Source organism: Schistocerca piceifrons, chromosome 6, assembly GCF_021461385.2.
Source record: "Schistocerca piceifrons isolate TAMUIC-IGC-003096 chromosome 6, iqSchPice1.1, whole genome shotgun sequence".
NCBI classification, from domain to species: domain Eukaryota; kingdom Metazoa; phylum Arthropoda; class Insecta; order Orthoptera; family Acrididae; genus Schistocerca; species Schistocerca piceifrons.
Window position 1 is genome coordinate 45,712,552 of NC_060143.1, and position 20,617 is coordinate 45,733,168.

At 42.5% G+C, this 20,617-nt stretch overlaps 1 protein-coding gene across 1 annotated transcript in view; it reads right to left on the reverse strand.

The window, feature by feature from the left end:
• The window catches only part of LOC124803135 (pyrethroid hydrolase Ces2a-like), a 184,241-nt gene that overhangs the window by 75,677 nt on the left and 87,947 nt on the right, over positions 1-20,617 (reverse strand). The window contains exons 10-11 of the mRNA XM_047264314.1: positions 19,941-20,067; positions 14,282-14,423 (exon numbers count right to left, since the gene is read on the reverse strand). Of these exons, the coding sequence (XP_047120270.1) occupies positions 14,282-14,423; positions 19,941-20,067 (269 nt within the window). The remainder of the gene's footprint in view (positions 1-14,281; positions 14,424-19,940; positions 20,068-20,617) is intronic.

A 20,617-nucleotide genomic window follows, 5' to 3' on the forward strand; every position in this document is an offset into this window, starting at 1 on the left:
TTCGTAGTTGAAAACTGTCTAAAGCCTTGTCAGGTATTCTCTTGACTCGACTATAGGAGTGCATTGCGGTACACGTGGGTACCTTCGGGGTAATATTTTGTGAATGCCGTTAGTAGTGAAAACGTAATAAATTTAATCTTCATGCTTTATGCAACATTTTTTCTTTCATCTCATTGTTTATGACGTCATACCTCCTGAACTATGATAGGTGCATGGTTCTTACTCCCACAGCGATGGTAAGGGATACGTTGTGGTGACCTCGACATATTATTTTGTGACATCTGATAGCATGAAAATGACCAGTCAGGTCACCCCACGCTGGGCGCCAAAAATTTGGTGAACTCGAGAAATTATTTTGTGACATTAGATAGAATCAACATTACCAGTGAAGTCGCCCAATGTTGGGCGCCGAAAATATAGTCAACTGTGAATTCTTCTCTCTGCTGTCGAACGTTAAACGACGTGCAGATAGCTGATGAGATTGCCCGACGTTAGGAGCCAACAATCAATTGAAATCAATATTTAAATCAAATAAACCACAACCGGTACGACGTTAAGGTGTTCATGTATGTAGGTAAAGGATTGCTTATATGATCAAACCATGAAATAAATGTTCAAATGTGTGTGAAATCTTTAAGCTTACACACTACGTAACCTAAATTATCCTAAGCACAAACACACACACCCATGCAAGCCATGAAAGGAATGTATTTACTTTTGTGCAGTGTACACAAAACGAAACAAAATTACAAGTCTCAGGGCCTATTTGATTGTGGGTGGACACGACTCAGTTATTTAGGGGAAGGAGGAGGAAACGAATCGTATCACCATTCTTCCTTATCGCTCGTCGTATACAGCTGTCGGCGGCAGGTGCTGCGTCGGTACGGCGCGTCGCCTCGGAGCTGTGCGTCGCGAGTCGGCTGCCCCCGTCAGCAATGGCGTTTCCGCGGTGTCTCCACGACTCCCCCTTCTCTCTTATCTTCCATCTCTCAGCTCAACTTCGAAATATTCTTCCTCGCGGCGTTGTAATTGGCGGACGAAAATTTCAATGCAGCTCAATGATAGATCGACTTTTCATAGCCACACCCCTCATGCGGTGTGGAAATTTCGTATCTGGCGTGGGCTGACGTGTGGCTCGTGAATTGGCAACTTTCTCACGATTTCACATTCTTAAGATGTTTTCCTGCATTCCGAGGTTGTTGAGATAGCAGCTACACAACACATCTTTATAAACGCTCTCTGTGCATGAGCCATGGACAAACTCTTGGTCAGTCATGGGCTGTGCGGCTGGTCCCGGCAGAGGTTCCAGTCCTTCCTTGGCCGTGGGTGTGTGTGTTTGTCTGTAGGATAATTTAGGTTAAGTAGTGTGTAAGCTTAGGGACTGATTACCTTAGCAGTTGAGTCCCCCAAGATTTCACACGCATTTAAACATTTTTTGACAGACCCATGTTTCGACTCCGTCTCAAAATCTGCCGGCGTCCGTGATTTATAAGGAATGTCCTCACAGTCAAGAAAAACATCTTCTTAAGAACGCTGACTCCTTTCGCACGCCTCCCTGCACCAATTTTTCGCGCTTTGTGTATGTACCTCGCTGTGCCCGAGGGGTGCTGGAAATGTTGACACATGCCTGCTTTCTAAGGCGGGTGAAAGTGTAAGTAGGCTGTTTATGTTTCATTATTGGCAACGTTATGTAGCGCTCTGTGTGGAAATCACTGGCTGTGCTGTGTGCAGTCTGTGGCTAGTTTGCATTGTTGTCTGCCATTGTAGTGTTGGGCAGCGGCAGCTGGATGTGAACAGCGCGTAGCGTTGCGCAGTTGGAGGTGAGCCGCCAGCAGTGATGGATGTGGGGAGAGAAATGCCGGAGTTTTGAAATTTGGAAGACTGGATGTCATGAACTGCTATATATATTATGACTGTTAAGGTAAATACATTGTTTGTTCTCTATTAAAATCTTTCATTTGCTAACTATGCCTATCAGTAAATAGTGCCTTCAGTAGTTTGAATCTTTTATTTAGCTGCCAGTAGTAGCGCTCGCTGTACTGCAGTAGTTCGAGTAACGAAGATTTTTTGTGAGGTAAGTGATTTGTGAAAGGTATAGGTTAATGTTAGTCAGGGCCATTCTTTTGTAGGGATTTTTGAAAGTCAGATTGCGTTGCGCTAAAAATATTGTGTGTCAGTTTAGTGTTGATCAGAATAGGTAAAGAGCGAAATGTTTGAGTGCGTTCAGTTCTGCTCAGCTGTTTGAAAATCAAATCAGGTTTATCAGCACAGTAATTAATTAATTTTTCTAAGAGGACGTTTCATATGTCGACCCTTAGCCGACGATGCCTCACTGGAATCTTCTGATTTTTTCTTGTAGTTTGTGTAATCAGTGTAGATTTTGTTTATTGTTAGCGCGTAATTGTAGAGAGAATCTCCTTTGTAGTTGCAGTCTTTCATTATTGTACAGTAAAACAGGTGCGGCACACATGTAAATTTGCACCAAGTATTTCGCAGCTGCGCTTGCAATTAACAAGATATTATTTTCAGTGCTATGTTAATGTGTTCTCTTATTTTTGCTCTTCAAATTGTGCTTTCCTGTGTTGTCGAGTGAAATATTGTGACAAAAATGGCGTGTGAAAAACGTAACACTAGGCTCCAAAGTAAACTGAGAAATAATAGTGACGACGAGTGTAGCTTACCAGCACCACTGTGTAATGAATTAACAGACATTCAAAGTAGTAATTTGGTAACTGTGCAATGTAGACTGGCCATGGCAAGGAAAGCGTCTCTGAAGAAGAGAAATTTGTTAACATCGAGTATAGATTTAAGTGTCAGGAAGTCGCTTCTGAAAGTATTTGTATGGAGTGTAGCCATGTATGGAAGTGAAACATGGACAATAAATAGTTTGGACAAGAAGAGAATAGAAGCTTTCGAAATGCGGTGCTACAGAAGAATGTTGAAGATCACGTGGGTAGATCACGTAACTAATGGGGAGGTATTGAATAGGATTGGGGAGAAGAGAAGTTTGTGGCACAACTTGACTAGAAGAAGGGATCGGTTGGTAGGACATGTCCTGAGGCATCAAGGGATCACAAATTTAGCATTGGAGGGCAGCGTGGAGGGTAAAAATCGTAGACGGAGACCAAGGGATGAATACACTAAGCAGATTCAGTAGGATGTAGGTTGCAGTAGGTACTGGGAGATGAAGGAGCTTGCACCGGATAGATTAGCATGGAGAGCTGCATCAAACCAGTCTCAGGACTGAAGACCACAACAACAACAACAACAACAATCAGCAGCAGCAAAAATCGTACAGCGGGAGCAGGATTCGTAACTAACAGGACAATAGGACAATGAGTTACTCTGAATAGTTCGGTGACAGAGTTTCTCTCATTAGAATCGACAGCGACCTAACACCTAGAACTGTAATTCAGGTATATATGGCGACGTCGGAAGCAGAAGATGAATAAATGAAGTACATGAGGATTCTGAATGGGTAATTCAATACTTAAAAGGAGAAGAAAATCTAATAGCTACGGAGGATCGGATTGCGTTTGTGTGTGGAGGAGGACAAGAAAGGTTTACGGGAGAATGTGGACTTCGTAGTAGGCATTAGAGAGGAGAAAGACTAATTCAGTCCCGCAATACATTTCACCATGGTAATAGCCAATACTCCGTTCCAGAATCACAAGGACATGCGGTATTTTTGGGAAAGGCCGGAATTAGACTACATTACGATCAGGCAGAGATTCCGAAATGACACACTGGATTGTAGGGCACACTACGGGGCAGTCATAGACTCAAATCACACTCTGGCAGTGATGAAGATTAGAGTGAAGTTTAATGGACTAGTTAAGAAGAATCAATGCCCAAAGAAGTGCAATACGGAAATACGACGGAATGAAGAATTACTATTGAAATTCCCTGTGGCTATAGACACGGCGATAAGGAACAGCTCGGTAGGCATATCTGTTGAAGAGGAAAGGACGTCTCTGAAAAGGGAAATCACAGAAGTTGGAGAGAAAAACGTAGGTACGAAGTAGGTAACACCGGAGAAACTATGGGTGTCAGAAAAAATACTTCAGTTGATCGACGAAAGAAGAAGTACAAAGACTTTCAGGGAAATTGAGTAATACAGAAATACATTCCGGAATGAAATAATTAGGAAGTGCAGGGAAGCTAAGTCGAAATTGCTACAAGAAAAATGTGGAGAAGTCGGAAAAGAAAAGTATGTCGGAATGACTGATCCGGCGTATACAAAAGTCAAAACAACCTTCAGTGAAATTAAAAACAAGGACTGTAGAATTAAGAGTGAAATGGGAAAAGATGGTGTCAAACGCAGAGGAGAAAACGGGTAAGTGTAAAGAGTACCTTGAGGGGCCCTGTGAGTAGGAGGACTTGTCTGGAAACTTGATACAGTATGAAACAAGAGTCATAAGGCAGGCATCCAGCATTAGAGACAAAATTTAAACCGGTTCTAAAGGACTTATGATCAGATATGGCCGAAGGGATGGAAAAGTATTCCATTGGACTTCTGAAATCACTGCCGACCGATGTGGCCGAGCGGTTCTAGGCAATTCAGTCTGGAACCACGCGGCCGCTACGGTCGCAGGTTCGAATCCTACCTCGGGCATGGATGTGTGTGATGTCCTTAGGTTAGTTAGGTTTAATTAGTTCTAAGTTCTAGGGGACTGATGACCTCAGAAGCTAAGTCGCATAGGGCTCAAGCCATTTGAATCATTTCTGAAAGCTCTGGGGAAATTTGCAGCATAACGACAGTTCACTTTGGCGTCTAGAATTTATAAGACTGACGATATACCATTAGACTTCCGTAAAAACATCATTCACACAATTCTCAATTTCGGAAGAGCCGTAAAATGTGAGAATTATAGCACACTCAGCTAACTGCTCATTCATCCAAGTTGCTGAAAGGAATAATTTACACAAGAATGTAAAATAAAATTGACGAGGTGTTAGCTAGGCTCTAGTAAAGGGTCAGAGGGGTAGTTCTGACGCTCCGGTTGATAACAGAAGCAAGACTGAAGAAAAATCAAAACACGTTCATAGCACTTGTCGACCTGTAGAAAGCTTTCCACGGTGTAAAATGGTGCAAGATGTTCCAAATCCTGAGAAAAGCAGTGGTGCAGGCGAAGATGGGTAATATACAACATGTACAAGAACCAAGAGAGACCAATGAGAGTGGAAGACCAAGAGCGAAGTGCTCGAATTAAAAAAGGTGTAATACAGGGGTGTGGTCTGTTACCACTGTAGTTCAATCTATACTTCGAAGAAGCAATGACTGAAATAAAAGAGAGGTTCAAGAATGCTATTAAAATTAAAGGTGAAAGGATATCAATTTTAAAATTAGATGATGACATAGCTAACTTTTTTTCCAGACTGGTGCACAATATGCAACTGTTTCTGGGTAAAACAGTGGCAACGGAATGTCGGAAAGAAATAGTGGCACCAAAGCCTCATATTCAAGAGTTAGGAGCACACTGGATAAACTCAGTTTTTGCACTAGAAATTGTGATTATGAATTGCTATGAGAATGGAAAACTTCAGGACATGATAGAGTTATGTGACATTAGTGGCTTGGTGAACTGCACGACTTGTGAGATAACCAGGAAGAACTTACGTCTCCCAGCTACGCTCACGGGTACGGATGTACTCCATTTCACTCCCTCTGCATTGTAATGGTCAGAGAAGGAGCCTTAAGTACTGCCAACGCAAAATTTAACTTATCTTAACAACACTTTGAATCCTGATCTCATACATTCTTTACACATACTGGTAATATGTGAACAAGACAATTTCTCCACAGAGGAAATTCGCAAGATATTCAGAATTACCACGAGAATCGATACCGAAACACGGTAACTATGAGCATTACAATCGCTAGTCTTGCCGTGTTTCTGATAGCAATTCGTGTACTTTACTTCTCTCTGAGACGAAGAGGCTTCATACTTCAGACCCACCGAAACATCAGATACCTGGCGAGTGGTTAACTAACATAAACACCAAAACGGATATTCAGAAAACTGAAAAATCAATGTAACTTGTGAAAAAAACTTAAAGATAATGATACAGAAGTAACAAACAATCCATGTTGAGTCAGCTCCCAGAAACAACAGAGTTTGCGATCTTTGCACCTTGTGCAGTCTACATCTACATCTAATTCACACTTTAGTGCCTGGAAGAGGGGTCATCAAACAATTTTCGTACTTCTTCTCTACCATTCCACTCTCGAATGGCGCTTGGGGAAAAGGAACACCTAAATCATTCCGTTAGACCTCTGATTTCCCTTATTTTACTATGGTGGTCATTTCTCCAAACATATGTGGGTGTCAACAAAATATTTTCACATTCGGGAGAGAAAGTTGGTAATTGAAATTTCGTAAATAGATCTCGACGCAAAGAAAACCACCTTTGTTTCAATGACTGACACCCAAACCCGCGTATCATGTCAGTGACACTCTCACCCCTATTGCGCGATAACACGAAACGAGCTGCTCTTCCTTGCACTCTTTCGATGTCCTCCGTCAGTCCCACCTGACATGGGTCCGACACCACGCAGCAGTATTCCAGCAGAGGACGGGCAAATGTAATGTAGGCTGTCTCTTTAGTGGGCTTGTCACATCTTCTAAGTGTTCTGCCAATAAAGCGCAGTCTTTGTTTCGCCATCACCACAATATTATCTATCTCGTCTTTCCAATTGAAGTTGCTCGTAATTGTAATTACTAGGTATTTAGTCGAATTGACAGCCCTTAGATTTGTGCGATTCATCGTATACCCAAAATGTATCGGATATCTATTAGTATCCATGTGGATGACTTCACACTTTTCTTTGTTTAGTGTCAATTGCCACTTTTCGCACCATACAGAAATTCCCTCGAGATCATTTCGTAATTGTGATTGATCGTCTGATGATTTCACTATACGGAAACTTTCATTGTCATCTGCAAACAATCTAAGGGGGCTACTCCGATTATCACCTACATCATTTATATAAATCAGGAACAGCAGAGTGCCTATGGCCTACCTTGCGGAACGCCAGGTATCACTTCTGTTGTGTTCGATGATTTACCGTCTATCACTACGAACAGTGACCTCTCTGAGAGGAAATCATGTAAATTATTATGTAAATATATCTGTGAGATTAGTGTAAGAAGAGTCACATAGAAGATTTGGGACACTATTTTTGAAACACGGGAGTAGGTTAGCGCTCGGCTTGTCTTCCATTTCGTAAGTCAACAAGGCTTACAGCCTAGGCTACAGGTCTCAGATCGTGGCAGACAGAAACGGAAGTATTGCTGTGCTACTTAAGAAGGCACGGTGAGCCAATCCAAAGCAACTCCACCATCTGACCACCACTACAAAATCAGATGTTCACAGAAACGAAATCGGCCGCCCAAAACTATGGAAAGAGTCCTGAAGGGCCCAATAAATGAAGACAAATGTGCTCATGCGCCCACAGCCCCCGTTCGCGGAAATCTGATCTTATTAATTTCTGATGATCTGTTAGGATTACTTGTGTATTTTTTGCGTTTAGTTTAAACGACTGATGAGCGACCGACATATCCTCCGCAACTGCGTCGACGTGAATGATTTGGAAGCTGCTGTCTACATAAAGACCAGGCGAGGCATGTCCACACAGCCTCCTAGACTCCTGGCCTACTCGTTAGTATTTACTGCAGGGTTGGATGACCAGAACGTAGTCTTCAGGATAACCGACATCCTGGACAACAGTCGACAATCTTCATCTGAGTGCACAATGGGCTGTCTTCGAGAGCGCTAAGGTGCGATTTGTACAAGATCAGTGTGAATATCTGGTCAGACAGGGCCTTCCTCGCCACACCACCGTTGCAAGGACTGACGTGCAGCTGTGATGTCACAATTCGCTGACGAGGCATCTGCACTCCTCCATGGCGTGGACCCTTATGCCCGATCGCCGACTGTAGCCCTGAGAGCGTCTATATTCCTGTACACTTTGCACGATAAATGTATGTTATGACCGATACCACTGCATCATTGACGCCTCCGCACGTGCACTTAACCTCTGTGCTTGGCCTCCGGACCATAAAGTCGCCCCAGCTCAAGTGTCGCAACAGCAGATTAGTTGCTCTGTCTAAGCAATTGTAGGTTTGTTTCAGAATTTTAAATCAGTCTCTGATAAATCTTGATGGCTTTGCTAGTTTGTGAGTTGATGGAACCCCATGGGTCCCCTTATTTGCAGGTGGGTTAAAGGGTTTGAGGTTCACATATGGCTGTACCGTTAACAGTTGCTCTCAGTAATCATTTTTTGATATAGTCTGCTTAAAAGTTGTGGATAAACTATTGAATACACTGATAACACATAAAGTTTGCAGAGTTGGCTGAATCTCTTCTCCTCGGAAACCCCATCTATTGTTGTTGTTGTTGTGGTCTTCAGTCCTGAGACTGGCTTGATGCAGCTCTCCATGCTACTCTATCCTGTGCAAGCTTCTTCATCTCCCAGTACCTACTGCAACTGACATCCTTCTGAATCTGCTTAGTGTATTGATCTCTTGGTCTCCCTCTACGATTTTTACCCTCCACGCTGCCCTCCAATGCTAAATTTGTGATCTCTTGATGCCTCAAAACATGTCCTACCAACCGATCCCTTCTTCTAGTCAAGTTGTGCCACAAAATTCTCTTCTCACCAATCCTATTCAATACCTCCTCATTAGTTACGTGATCTACCCACCTTATCTTCAGCATTCTTCAGTAGCACCACATTTCGAAAGCTTCTTTCTCTTCTTGTCCAAACTGGTTATCGTCCATGTTTCACTTCCATACATGGCTACACTCCATACAAATACTTTCAGAAACGACTTCCTGACACTTAAATCTATACTCGATGTTAACAAATTTCTCTTCTTCAGAAACGATTTCCTTGCCATTGCCAGTCTACATTTTATATCCCCTCTACTTCGACCATCATCAGTTATTTTACTCCCTAAATAGCAAAACTCCTTTACTACTTTAAGTGACTCATTTCCTAATTTAATTCCCTCAGCATCGCCCGACTTATTTCGACTACATTCCATTATCCTCGTTTTGCTTTTGTTGATGTTCATCTTATATCCTCCTTTCAAGACACTGCCCATTCCGTTCAACTGCTCTTCCAAGTCCTTTGCTGTCTCTGACGGAATTACAATGTCATCGGCGAACCTCAAAGTTTTTATTTCTTCTCCATGGATTTTAATACCTACTCCGAATTTTTCGTTTGTTTCCTTTACTGCTTGCTCGATATACAGATTGAATAACATCGGGGAGATGCTACAACCGTGTCTTACTCCTTTCCCAACCATTGCTTCCCTTTCATGCCCCTCGACTCTTATAACTGCCATCTGGCTTCTGTACAAATTGTAAATAGCCTTTCGCTCCCTGTATTTTACCCCTGCCACCATCAGAATTTGAAAGAGTGTATTCCAGTTAACGTTGTCAAAAGCTTTCTCTAAGTCTACAAATGCTAGAAACGTAGGTTTGCCTTTTCTTAATCTTTCTTATAAGTTAAGTCGTAAGGTTAGTATTGCCTCACGTGTTCAAATATTGCTACGGAATCCAAACTGATCTTCCCCGAGGTCCGCTTCTACCAGTTTTTCCATTCGTCTATCTATCATTCATCCTAATAGCTTACCTCCTTAATAACATTTTAAAGGTCCGTAAGCATTACTTTTTCTTTTCTCAGTACAGTCAAAAACTGGATTTATCTATAGCCTTTACGACCTGTGTTACCGGAGGATGCAGCTGAAGTGTTCATCGCATCTCACTCTACATACATACATGCATGCCATTGCTCTTTATTTCAGCATGCAGTGGCTGTACAAATGTTGCACTATCAGTAAATGCAGATGAGTCGAATAGCGAGATCAGGTTAAAATGAGCATGAAAGACTATCGAGAAGTCCGGTTCCGTTTCCGTAAAGTGCTACGTTCATGAATAGATGCTTGAGCCTTTGTGGGACTCAGTAACTTGTTTACGATCTTATGCAGGCGGGTTCTTTCATTTTTACAGGATTAATAACGGCAGATGTGCTCTTATTTAATTCTCTTGATTCGTCAGGTAGCAGTGAAATTGATTTCTTTTGTGCTCAATAACTTTATGTGCGTGTGTTTCTTGTTGTTCAATGAGCTTGTAGAAAAGTACACCTTAGGAGTCATATTTCTAATATTCCGCTGACTAATTGTATGGAGAGAAACGTATAACTCCTACATTTAGATTTTGTATGTGTGCTATATATTTACACAGCAGCACAACAAAATGTCTCTAAGGAGATCTGCGAAAATATTGGCTCTAAATGATAAAACACTTGTTCTAATCACCATAATAATTTTATTATCTCGTGATGTAATTCAGGAGAACTCCATAATCAGAAATATTTAAATCAATACGGAGTAAACGTCTCTTCCTTCTTCATACCTTAACACTATTAGTGCCCAGCATGTTGGTTATAAACTGCAAATTAAAACTGAAAAAATCAGAAAGGTGTAGGAAATTAAGAAATGGAACCTGAATGATTTGAAAGTATCAGTGGCAGGCGAGAGTATTAAAGGGACCATTAGGCAGCTGTGTCTCTTACAGGGGAAATGAATACAATAAAAAATGAGTGTTAGCCATTGACAGATGAATTAATGAATGCATCAGAGCAAGCGAAAAGACAAAGCTCAGTGGATAACACTGGAAGTTATGAATTTTAAAAAGAAAAGGAGAGAATACTTAAATACAAAAGTAAGACAAGCAAAAGGCACACATATGTCTACAAAATGAAACTGACAGGAAGTACAAAGTTGCAAAGCAGGAATAGATAAGGAGAAATGCAGTGCTGTAGAATCGTGCATGACTACAGGAAAGACAGACATAATCCACAGAAAAATGGAAAGGACCTTTGGAGAAAAATGACGTTCATCTATGGATAGTGAGAGCTCAGATGAGAAGCTTGTACTGAGCAAAGCTGAAAGGTGAAAGGAACGTTTGGAGGGTCTTTACAAGGAAATCAAAAATGATGACAGTGTTATAGAAACGGATGTCGAAGTAGGAGGAAGTGGCACTGATAGTGCTGATAAACGTAAGCCAAAACAAACAACTTGGGTCTGTGATTCCTAAGAATTAACGAGATCCTTCAGATAACGAAATGTGATCATGTTGTTACAAACAGCTCACAATAAATACAAGAAAGGTGAGATACAATCAGACTTCAAGAAGAATTTCTATTCGGAACGCAACTTACACTGAAAGGTGTGACTATTACCGAACCACTAATTTAATATTTATTGTCACCAAATACTAACACAAATTAGTTAACAAATTGACTGCTAGAAATTATTTAAGAAGATATATTGAAAAAAGTAAATCCAACATTTACTGCACCGATGTATTCAGAGAAAGTTTGTTGACCAAAAAACACTGATATTCTGAAGTTAGCAAGGATAGAGTGTAGGGAGCGAAACATTATCTACGGGCTGGTATAGATACCAATCTGACGTTGTAAGGTTCGAAGGACATGAAAACAAGCTCTGGTTAAGAAGTAAGTGAAACGAAGTCTGCCAGTCTGTCGACTGAGCTACCAGAAAAATTTCGAAAGAGAACTAAAGTTCACTGGTAATAAATGAAAACTTTAAGATATGACTAAGGGCACTGCACTGCTGTCAGAGACAGGAAAGGCCAGGAATTATCAGATGAACAGAATGAATAATATCTAGAAAATAGGATCTAAGACGAACGTCATCAAAAATAAAACAAGTATAATGGAGCGTAGCTGAATTAAATTACTTTGTAAGGTGGCTATAATTTCGCACCTTACAAGCACTCATCCACATACTTTGTGTGAACTACAACCACAATTAGATATGATTTGATAGGTTGTTCAACGTATATATGAATATATGAAGGAGACTGACATTATCATATACGCCTTGTAAGTAATTGTTAACGCTTATTGCTTGCACGAAAGGTGACGGAGTGTCTTTATTATAAAAATGGCGCAATGAATGATTGCCTATACTAGTAGAGGTAGCAACGCAAGTGCAGATGAAACTGCAGGCAGAACTCAAACTGTGGGTGGAAGGCCTACACAGGTGTTGGTCCTGCTTAAACACAGGAAGTAGATAGTTGGACGTCGTGGTACCTGAACTCTGGAGCACAATAGGATGAGGCCCGGACGCTATTGTAATAGGGCCTGAAGGATAACCGGATAATACTTCCGAACTTTGGAAATCTTGGACGCTGGTGAGAGGAACGAAGAAGCGGCACCTCGGAAACCATGCAGGCTGGGTTATTTATAAGGATTTTCACTGAGATGGGTAACATTGTACGAGTATAGGTTTTTCCTTGCAAACTTTCCGCGCTGGACGACAAAAGACTAAAATATGGGTGGTTGGCGCTCAGAAGAATCTGTAGAGAGGGAGAATATTCCGTGGTTTCGGGAATATGATTTGTTTTCGGAATTACGATGGTGGGGAGCCGAGCCTTGCTGGGAAGCCAGCGGTGGAGAGACGAGGCCTTCCGTTGTGAGCGCCCGTGTGTGACGGTTGCTCGACATCAGCTTTCGTTGGTACAGACGGACTTGCTGTCTTTGCTCTCAGTATAGTTATAATAGTTAGGAACTGTACTGTTGTGAACCTATACGATTTTGGGCTCCACCTCCGGGTTGGAAGTTGTCGTCGTTGAGTGCGCAGCGTTCAGTAACTGAGATCGCTTCCTCTGCCTACACTTACGTTGAAACATCTGAACTCCGTCCTTGTGGTTGGGAGTTCGCGTTCCTCGTCTGTAGAGCTCAGAGTGATGAAGATAGTATTACAGTATATTAGTCAGAGGACCGCTTTCTGCCGTCCTAGTATTAGAAATAGTTTATTTGTAGCTGGAGTTCTTCCATGGTCGCAGACGAGAACGAGAACTATCACTTCGATGCACCGGACGCAGTACATACGGTGATATCGCAAACTGCTTCGGCTTGTTAGGTCTATAAAAGCTAAACAGCTGTGATCACGTTAGTTTATTTCCACTGAGGTTGCACACCACCGTAGATCATCTTTGAAAGTAGTGTCGTCTAGTGTTTGGTACATAGATGATGTCAGTCATTTCGCGTTATTGATATTCGACCGCGCAGTCATTATATGGGGCAGAGTTGGGCAATTGATCAGCAATTTTACTTAGGAAATGTAAACTTTGTAATGTAAAGGGTTTTTTTAAACTACAATAAATGTATAAGCGGGAACAACGTTTATCATTTAGTAGGATTAGTTGCCTTCATCATTCATTTATGTTTAGAATGTAATTTACAGAATTAAGAGATCCTAAGATCTGCTTCCTGGGGTAGTCAGACAGGGCCAAATCATCATTTAGCGTTTATTATTTTCCGTTGCGCACATTCATTTTACACCCGCCTGGAGTACCATCTTGGAACATGATGCTAAGGGAATTACACTAAAAACTAGGGCATTAATGTTAATACATGAGTTCTGCTATTTGGCTAACATATAACATAAATTAAGCTGTCTTTTTTGAAAGTGTCTGTAAGGAAGAGAAAAGATAAAAAAAATACAAACAAGAGAACAACAAGGTTAGAAATCAGGTGCTGCCGAAGAATGCTGAAGGTTGGATTAGTCTTGTTACTTAGGAGAGGGTAGTGAATCGAAATTAAAGCACAGCTTGACTGAAACATGGGATCGATTGATATGACACCCCCTGCAGCACTAAGGTATCATCAGTTCAGTTAAGTTTGGAAGAGTGAGGAGTAAAATTTGTAGAGCAAGACCGATAGCCGTCAAAGATAATGAGGTTAAAAGGACGTATGGGGTTCTGGTTGCGGCTAGCGTGAAGAGGTCGGTCAAAACAGTCTTCTGACTGAATACAACAGCATTTACGGGAAGAGATAGGATTTCCACAAAAAGTTTTTCCTTCTTTGATTTGTATTTATGTTACTTATGCACGAGATACGAAAGGATATAGTACTCAGTAGCATTCAATTAAAAAGTTGTTCATATTTAGTATTTAAATCTGCCTCTTACAATACACAAAAAGTCTCAGCTTTGTATTTTCAAGTCACTAGAGGTCGCCCAGTGAGTGACGAGTTGTCGATAAGTAAATAGGTAAACACGTATGTTATATCCACGCTACACGATTGTTAGTTTTTAACATTTTATTGAAACAGCATTCGTACAATAAAAAGTGTCCAGTATTTAATTACTCTGTTGTTTTACATAAAATATTTAAACAATACGAGAAGTAGTCAAAAGTGTTTGTATCACAGCCAGTTTCAGTAGTACGGAGGTATCACTGAGTGCACGAAATCCATCCGTTCCGCATTCCTGTTTTGCTGGACGGTAGAGTTGACGTCAATGTTGAGGAAGTACTTGGTTTCCAGGTTGTAGGTAGGCCAGCCGCCCTCAATTACAGGATCGTCCTCAGGGGTGGGATTCCTGCAAGCAGCAAAACTTAGAGCATACTGTTTAACCAGGTTGAAGCATCGAGATACACGAAGTCTCCACCTTATGATTGGTAGCCTTGGAACCAATCTAAAAAGTAAATGAGTTAACAAAGGAAAGTGAGAGAGAGTAATAGAGAGAGAAAAAATCCAAAATGTAAGCAGAAAGACGTGTACAGAATATAGGCATTTCTTGCTAAATACATTTTTACTTACCGATTTTTGCTATGGCAAGAAAATCTAAAACGTGTAAGTCAGCATACATTACATTTCTATAATACTGATACTCCGCATAAATTATATGCTTCCCTAGCAGCATATTTCGTAGTAATTTATTTAATCTGTCGTTCAACTTTGGTAAATGTTACTCTCGATTTCTTAACTGAGGATATGCAATGAGATTCTTGTTAACATGTTCATAGACATTCTCACAGGGTACCGGAACATTCACAAGAATTCTGAGGGATCAGCTGTGGAAACTTGAAAAGCATCGTTTTCGTACTTCCTATTCCTCCCGTCTCTCTGACTGCTGTGTGAAATGACAAATTTGTGCTTAACAGTGTCTTGCTGTTTAACTAATACGATCTGCAGTTCAGCGCAGTTAACTACATATTGTGTTGAATGGCCATACGCAAATTCGAAATGATTAGCTTTGGCTAAAAAGGAAATACTGAAGATGTAGGACACGAAACTGCAGCGGTTTTCCTTGGACATGTCAGATTCGATTTCGAAATTGCGTTTCATCAGCTGCATTAGTGAAACTTGAAGGCAGAGTTGTTGAGTTACAGCTTAGTAGATTAGAATTATTTTGTCTAAGTAAGACTAATGAGATCGTTTAAATGTCAGATTCGTACTTTGCTAAATGATATGCGGATTTTCACTGTGAGTCAAAAAGTTGCACTGCAAATAAATTTGAAGACAAATGGCTTTTGTGTAGCGATATTACACTCCTGGAAATGGAAAAAAGAACACATTGACACCGGTGTGTCAGACCCACCATACTTGCTCCGGACACTGCGAGAGGGCTGTACAAGCAATGATCACACGCACGGCACAGCGGACACACCAGGAACCGCGGTGTTGGCCGTCGAATGGCGCTAGCTGCGCATCATTTGTGCACCGCCGCCGTCAGTGTCAGCCAGTTTGCCGTGGCATACGGAGCTCCATCGCAGTCTTTAACACTGGTAGCATGCCGCGACAGCGTGGACGTGAACCGTATGTGCAGTTGACGGACTTTGAGCGAGGGCGTATAGTGGGCATGCGGGAGGCCGGGTGGACGTACCGCCGAATTGCTCAACACGTGGGGCGTGAGGTCTCCACAGTACATCGATGTTGTCGCCAGTGGTCGGCGGAAGGTGCACGTGCCCGTCGACCTGGGACCGGACCGCAGCGACGCACGGATGCACGCCAAGACCGTAGGATCCTACGCAGTGCCGTAGCGGACCGCACCGCCACTTCCCAGCAAATTAGGGACACTGTTGCTCCTGGGGTATCGGCGAGGACCATTCGCAACCGTCTCCATGAAGCTGGGCTACGGTCCCGCACACCGTTAGGCCGTCTTCCGCTCACGCCCCAACATCGTGCAGCCCGCCTCCAGTGGTGTCGCGACAGGCGTGAATGGAGGGACGAATGGAGACGTGTCGTCTTCAGCGATGAGAGTCGCTTCTGCCTTGGTGCCAATGATGGTCGTATGCGTGTTTGGCGCCGTGCAGGTGAGCGCCACAATCAGGACTGCATACGACCGAGGCACACAGGGCCAACACCCGGCATCATGGTGTGGGGAGCGATCTCCTACACTGGCCGTACACCACTGGTGATCCTCGAGGGGACACTGAATAGTGCACGGTACATCCAAACCGTCATCGAACCCATCGTTCTACCATTCCTAGACCGGCAAGGGAACTTGCTGTTCCAACAGGACAATGCATGTCCGCATGTATCCAGTGCCACCCAACGTGCTCTAGAAGGTGTAAGTCAACTACCCTGGCCAGCTAGATCTTCGGATCTGTCCCCCATTGAGCATGTTTGGGACTGGATGAAGCGTCGTCTCACGCGGTCTGCACGTGCAACACGAACGCTGGTCCAACTGAGGCGCCAGGTGGAAATGGCATGGCAAGCCGTTCCACAGGACTACATCCAGCATCTCTACGATCGTCTCCATGGGAGAATAGCAGCCTGCATTGCTGCGAAAGGTGGATATACACTGTACTAGTGCCGACATTGTGCATGCTCTGTTGCCTGTGCCTATGTGCCTGTGGTTCTGTCAGTGTGATCATGTGATGTATCTGACCCCAGGAATGTGTCAATAAAGTTTCCCCTTCCTGGGACAGTGAATTCACGGCGTTCTTATTTCAATTTCCAGGAGTGTAGTTCTGTGCTCTTATGACAGCATCACTAAACGTAGGCGACTTCAAAGCCAGCGCAGGGTTTTCTGACTTTCGCTTTTGTTGTTGACAATGGGGGGCTGGGTTTAGAATGCCAGACTACGGCACCATCTTTGTCAGCCAGCGACACAATGTTTCGTAACTTATTTTCGCCCTTTGACGCCAAACGCTACAAGATATTCTTTTAATATACAGCCTTGTTGACTCTGTAACAACCTGGAAATTTTTTAGTTTGCCTACAGTTTCTGCCTGTCCATATCACAGGCCCCAACGTGTATAATTATATGCTTGTAGTTTGTTGGCTGGATACTCTCTTTGAAATTCTGGAGTTATCGAGGGAAGGTAAAGGCTGTTGACAACTTGTACAGAAACTAGACTGCATTTCCAAAAGTCGAGGGCCATGCAAGGGAGGCAGTGGCTGAAGAAGGAGTGAGACAGGGTGGTTATTCATTGAGCAAGCTGTAAAAGAAACAAAATTAAAATCTAACCGAGAAACTAAAGTTCAAGGAGAAGAAACAATATCTTTGGGGTTTGTCAATAGCATTGTATATTTCTCAGAAGCAGCAACGGACTTGGAAGAGCAGGTGAACAGACTGGACAAGGTCTTGGAAGGACGACATAAAATGAACATCAACAAAAGCCAAACAAGAATAATGGAATGTAGTCGAATTAAATAATGTGATGTTGCGGTAACTAGAGACACTTAGTCTAATATACGAAGTTTGTTATTTGCGCAGCAAATAACTGGTGATGGCCGATGTACAAAGAATGGAAATGAGCGTTTGGCGTCATTGGCCGGGAGGCCCCTCGCGGGGCAGGTCCGGCCGCCATATCGCAGGTCTTATTACATTCGGCGCCACATTGGGCGACCTGCACGCCGGATGGGGATGAAATGATGATGAACACAACACAACACCCAGTCCCTGAGCGGAGAAAATCTCCGACCCAGCCGGGAATCGAACCCGGGCCCAGACGACGGCAATCCGTCACGCTGACCACTCAGCTACTGGGGCGGACGTACAAAGAATATAAAATGTAGACTGACAATGGGAAGAAAACCATTTATGAAGAAGAGGAATTTGGTAATATCGAATATAGATGTAAGTTTTAGGGCCGGCCGTTGTGCCCGAGCGGTTCTAGGCGCTTCAGTCCGGAACCGCGCGACCGCTACCGTCGCAGGTTCGAATCCTACCTCGGGAATTTATGTGTGTGATGTCCTTAGTTAGGTTTAAGTAGTTACAAGTTCTAGGTGACTGTTGAATTCAGATGTTAAATCCCATAGTGCTCAGAGCCATTTGAAACATTTGTAAGTTTTAGGAAGTGTTTTTCTCAGTGTAGGGTATTTGTATGGGGTGTAGCCATGAAGGAATGTGAATAATGGACGATAAATAGCTCAGACAAGATGGAGAATGGAAGCTTTTGAAATGAAGTACTAGAGAAGAAGGATGAAGATAAGATATCTAGTAACTAATGAGAAGGCTCTGAATAGAGTTGAGAATTGTGAAGAAAAGAAATTTGTGGTACAACATGATTAGAAGTGAGGGTTTGTTGATAGTACAGATTCTGAGACATCAAGGGATCAAAAATTTAGCCCTAGAATTAGGTATGCGTGCGGGTTTGGGGATTGAAAAAAATTATAGAGGAAGGCTAAGAGATGCACACAGCAAGCACATTCAGAAGGATATAAGTTGCAGTAGTTTTTCGGAGATGAAGAGGCTTGCAAAGGATATCTATGAGGGCTGCATTGAACCAGTCTTAGAACTGAAGACACAATTCCTGAACGTACTACCTGTATGTCGCGTGTTCTTTACTCTCACATACTTGTCTTCTACGCATCCAATACAATTCGGAAACCGTCATTATTCTCAAAAATCATTTACTGTTGGCTTGACATCATCATCTTTTGGGAAAAGTGTGCGGAAAGCGTGCATATTATCCCAAATCGCTTGACAAGTTTCCCTCACTTTTCTCCCAACTTTAACATAAGATATCCTACGTGAATATACCAGTGTCTTGAAGGAAGAACCACCTGCCAGGAATCTGTAATGTTTTCCCCGCATCCTTCCTCGTTCTTACAAATCTTGTCATCACTAATTCTGTAACTACTCCTGCCATTGTCAAAACTTATTCTCTGGTCACTTTCACTAACCTTGCCAGAGTCACCAGTTTAGTTGCCTCGCGTTTGTTCTCCTGATCGGCGTTTTTATGTGTTCGTACAAAACGTTTTCCGCGCTGATCTGAGAACAGAACCTGAACGACTGATTACCGGGGACTGTGCAACTAGCCCTTAGTAGAGTAGCGATCCAGTAAAAACTTCCTGTCTAAATTTCATTGGATACATAGAGAGGGTAAACATGTAACCTTTCCTACCTGTTATTCCTGTTAATCTTTTATTTCCAATCTGGAAATGCGAATGTATCGATATCGCTAGCAATTATAGCAACACTGATCATTCGCACAACCAATCAACTACATAAACAAGCAGCAGTTTCCATTCTCCTGTTCGGGTTTATTCGGCTCAGATCGAGTACCCCCGTCTCGTTTTCTCCGCGGGAAACTTATTTCTAGGTGCGACGGCGATTCCCCTGGCAGAAACATCACGTAAACTTTGCACTCATTCAAAAATCAACTTTTAATTCGTTAAGAAATCAACTTAGAATGTGTACAAAAATGTTGAAAACCCAACAGGGGTGCGTTTCAGTATTATATGAATAATCGATAGGCCAACATGCGCCGGATGCTAGGAGTTTTAGGAAACAAGATTTTTTTTTTCTTCAAGGAGATGAGTTAGGCGCCCGCTGAAATTGCCGCCCGGGGCAGATACCACGCTTACCCACTTCCCTCCCCCTATCTTAGATCCCGGCCTGCCTAAATTAATCGTGCCTAAATAACCATGCTGTCCCTGGGCCGAAGCGGGGCAAAGACACAAGGAAAGGAAGAAGCTGTTTAGGAAGTTTTCCGGCTTAATATTATGACCATGTTCTGCCGGACACCGACGAAAGATTTAATTGAATTTGATGGACATAGTGCCGTATGTAGCTCATAGTTCAAAGCTGTTTAGTCATAAATTTATGACGCTCTTACTCTAAAGTGTCGAGTAGATGTGCAGTACGACAGCAAATACTCACAGGTACTTGGCGAAGTTGGTCCACAGCTTGATGACCGTGTTGCGCACCTTCTGCTCGTCAGAGTCAGGGTCCAGGTTTAGATCGGGCGTATACCAGATGGATTTCAAGTCATAATTGTGCCAGGCACCTGTGGAATAAGAATATTCCTTTTTTGTGTTTCATTGCTTATTATAGTCTGGAAGAGGGAGGGCTCTGCTGTATGTATACAGTTTCTTCAAACAACATTTTCTCCTAAGTTTAGGAGCGATAACCTCTCAAATTAAATGTTATCCAAGTGAACAGTTCTACTAGGTGTGCTCCGCACACCGTCGGCTGAAACACACGTATAGACTCTCATTGACTCCTCGGCTGAAACTACTGTCTAGATTTAAATATCGACTCCTGTTCCGGTTCGTTAATATCCCACCAGCGACATACAATATCTTAAAAGGTAAACACATCTAATTCATTACAAAACTGATCACTCCTTGCGGCCTGTCAAAGAGATTACTGCTCTTGATTTAGATCTACTGTGGTTTCTCAAAATTTTCCAAGTGGATGTAGGTTGATTTAATATGATAATGGCTCACACCTTCTCCTATTCTTGTGCACAGTTAAGCCTCTTAAAATATATGTTGTATTGGTCAAGTGGGGGCTTCAAAATGTGAGTTACTGTTTATTGTATGAGGTGGAGTAAC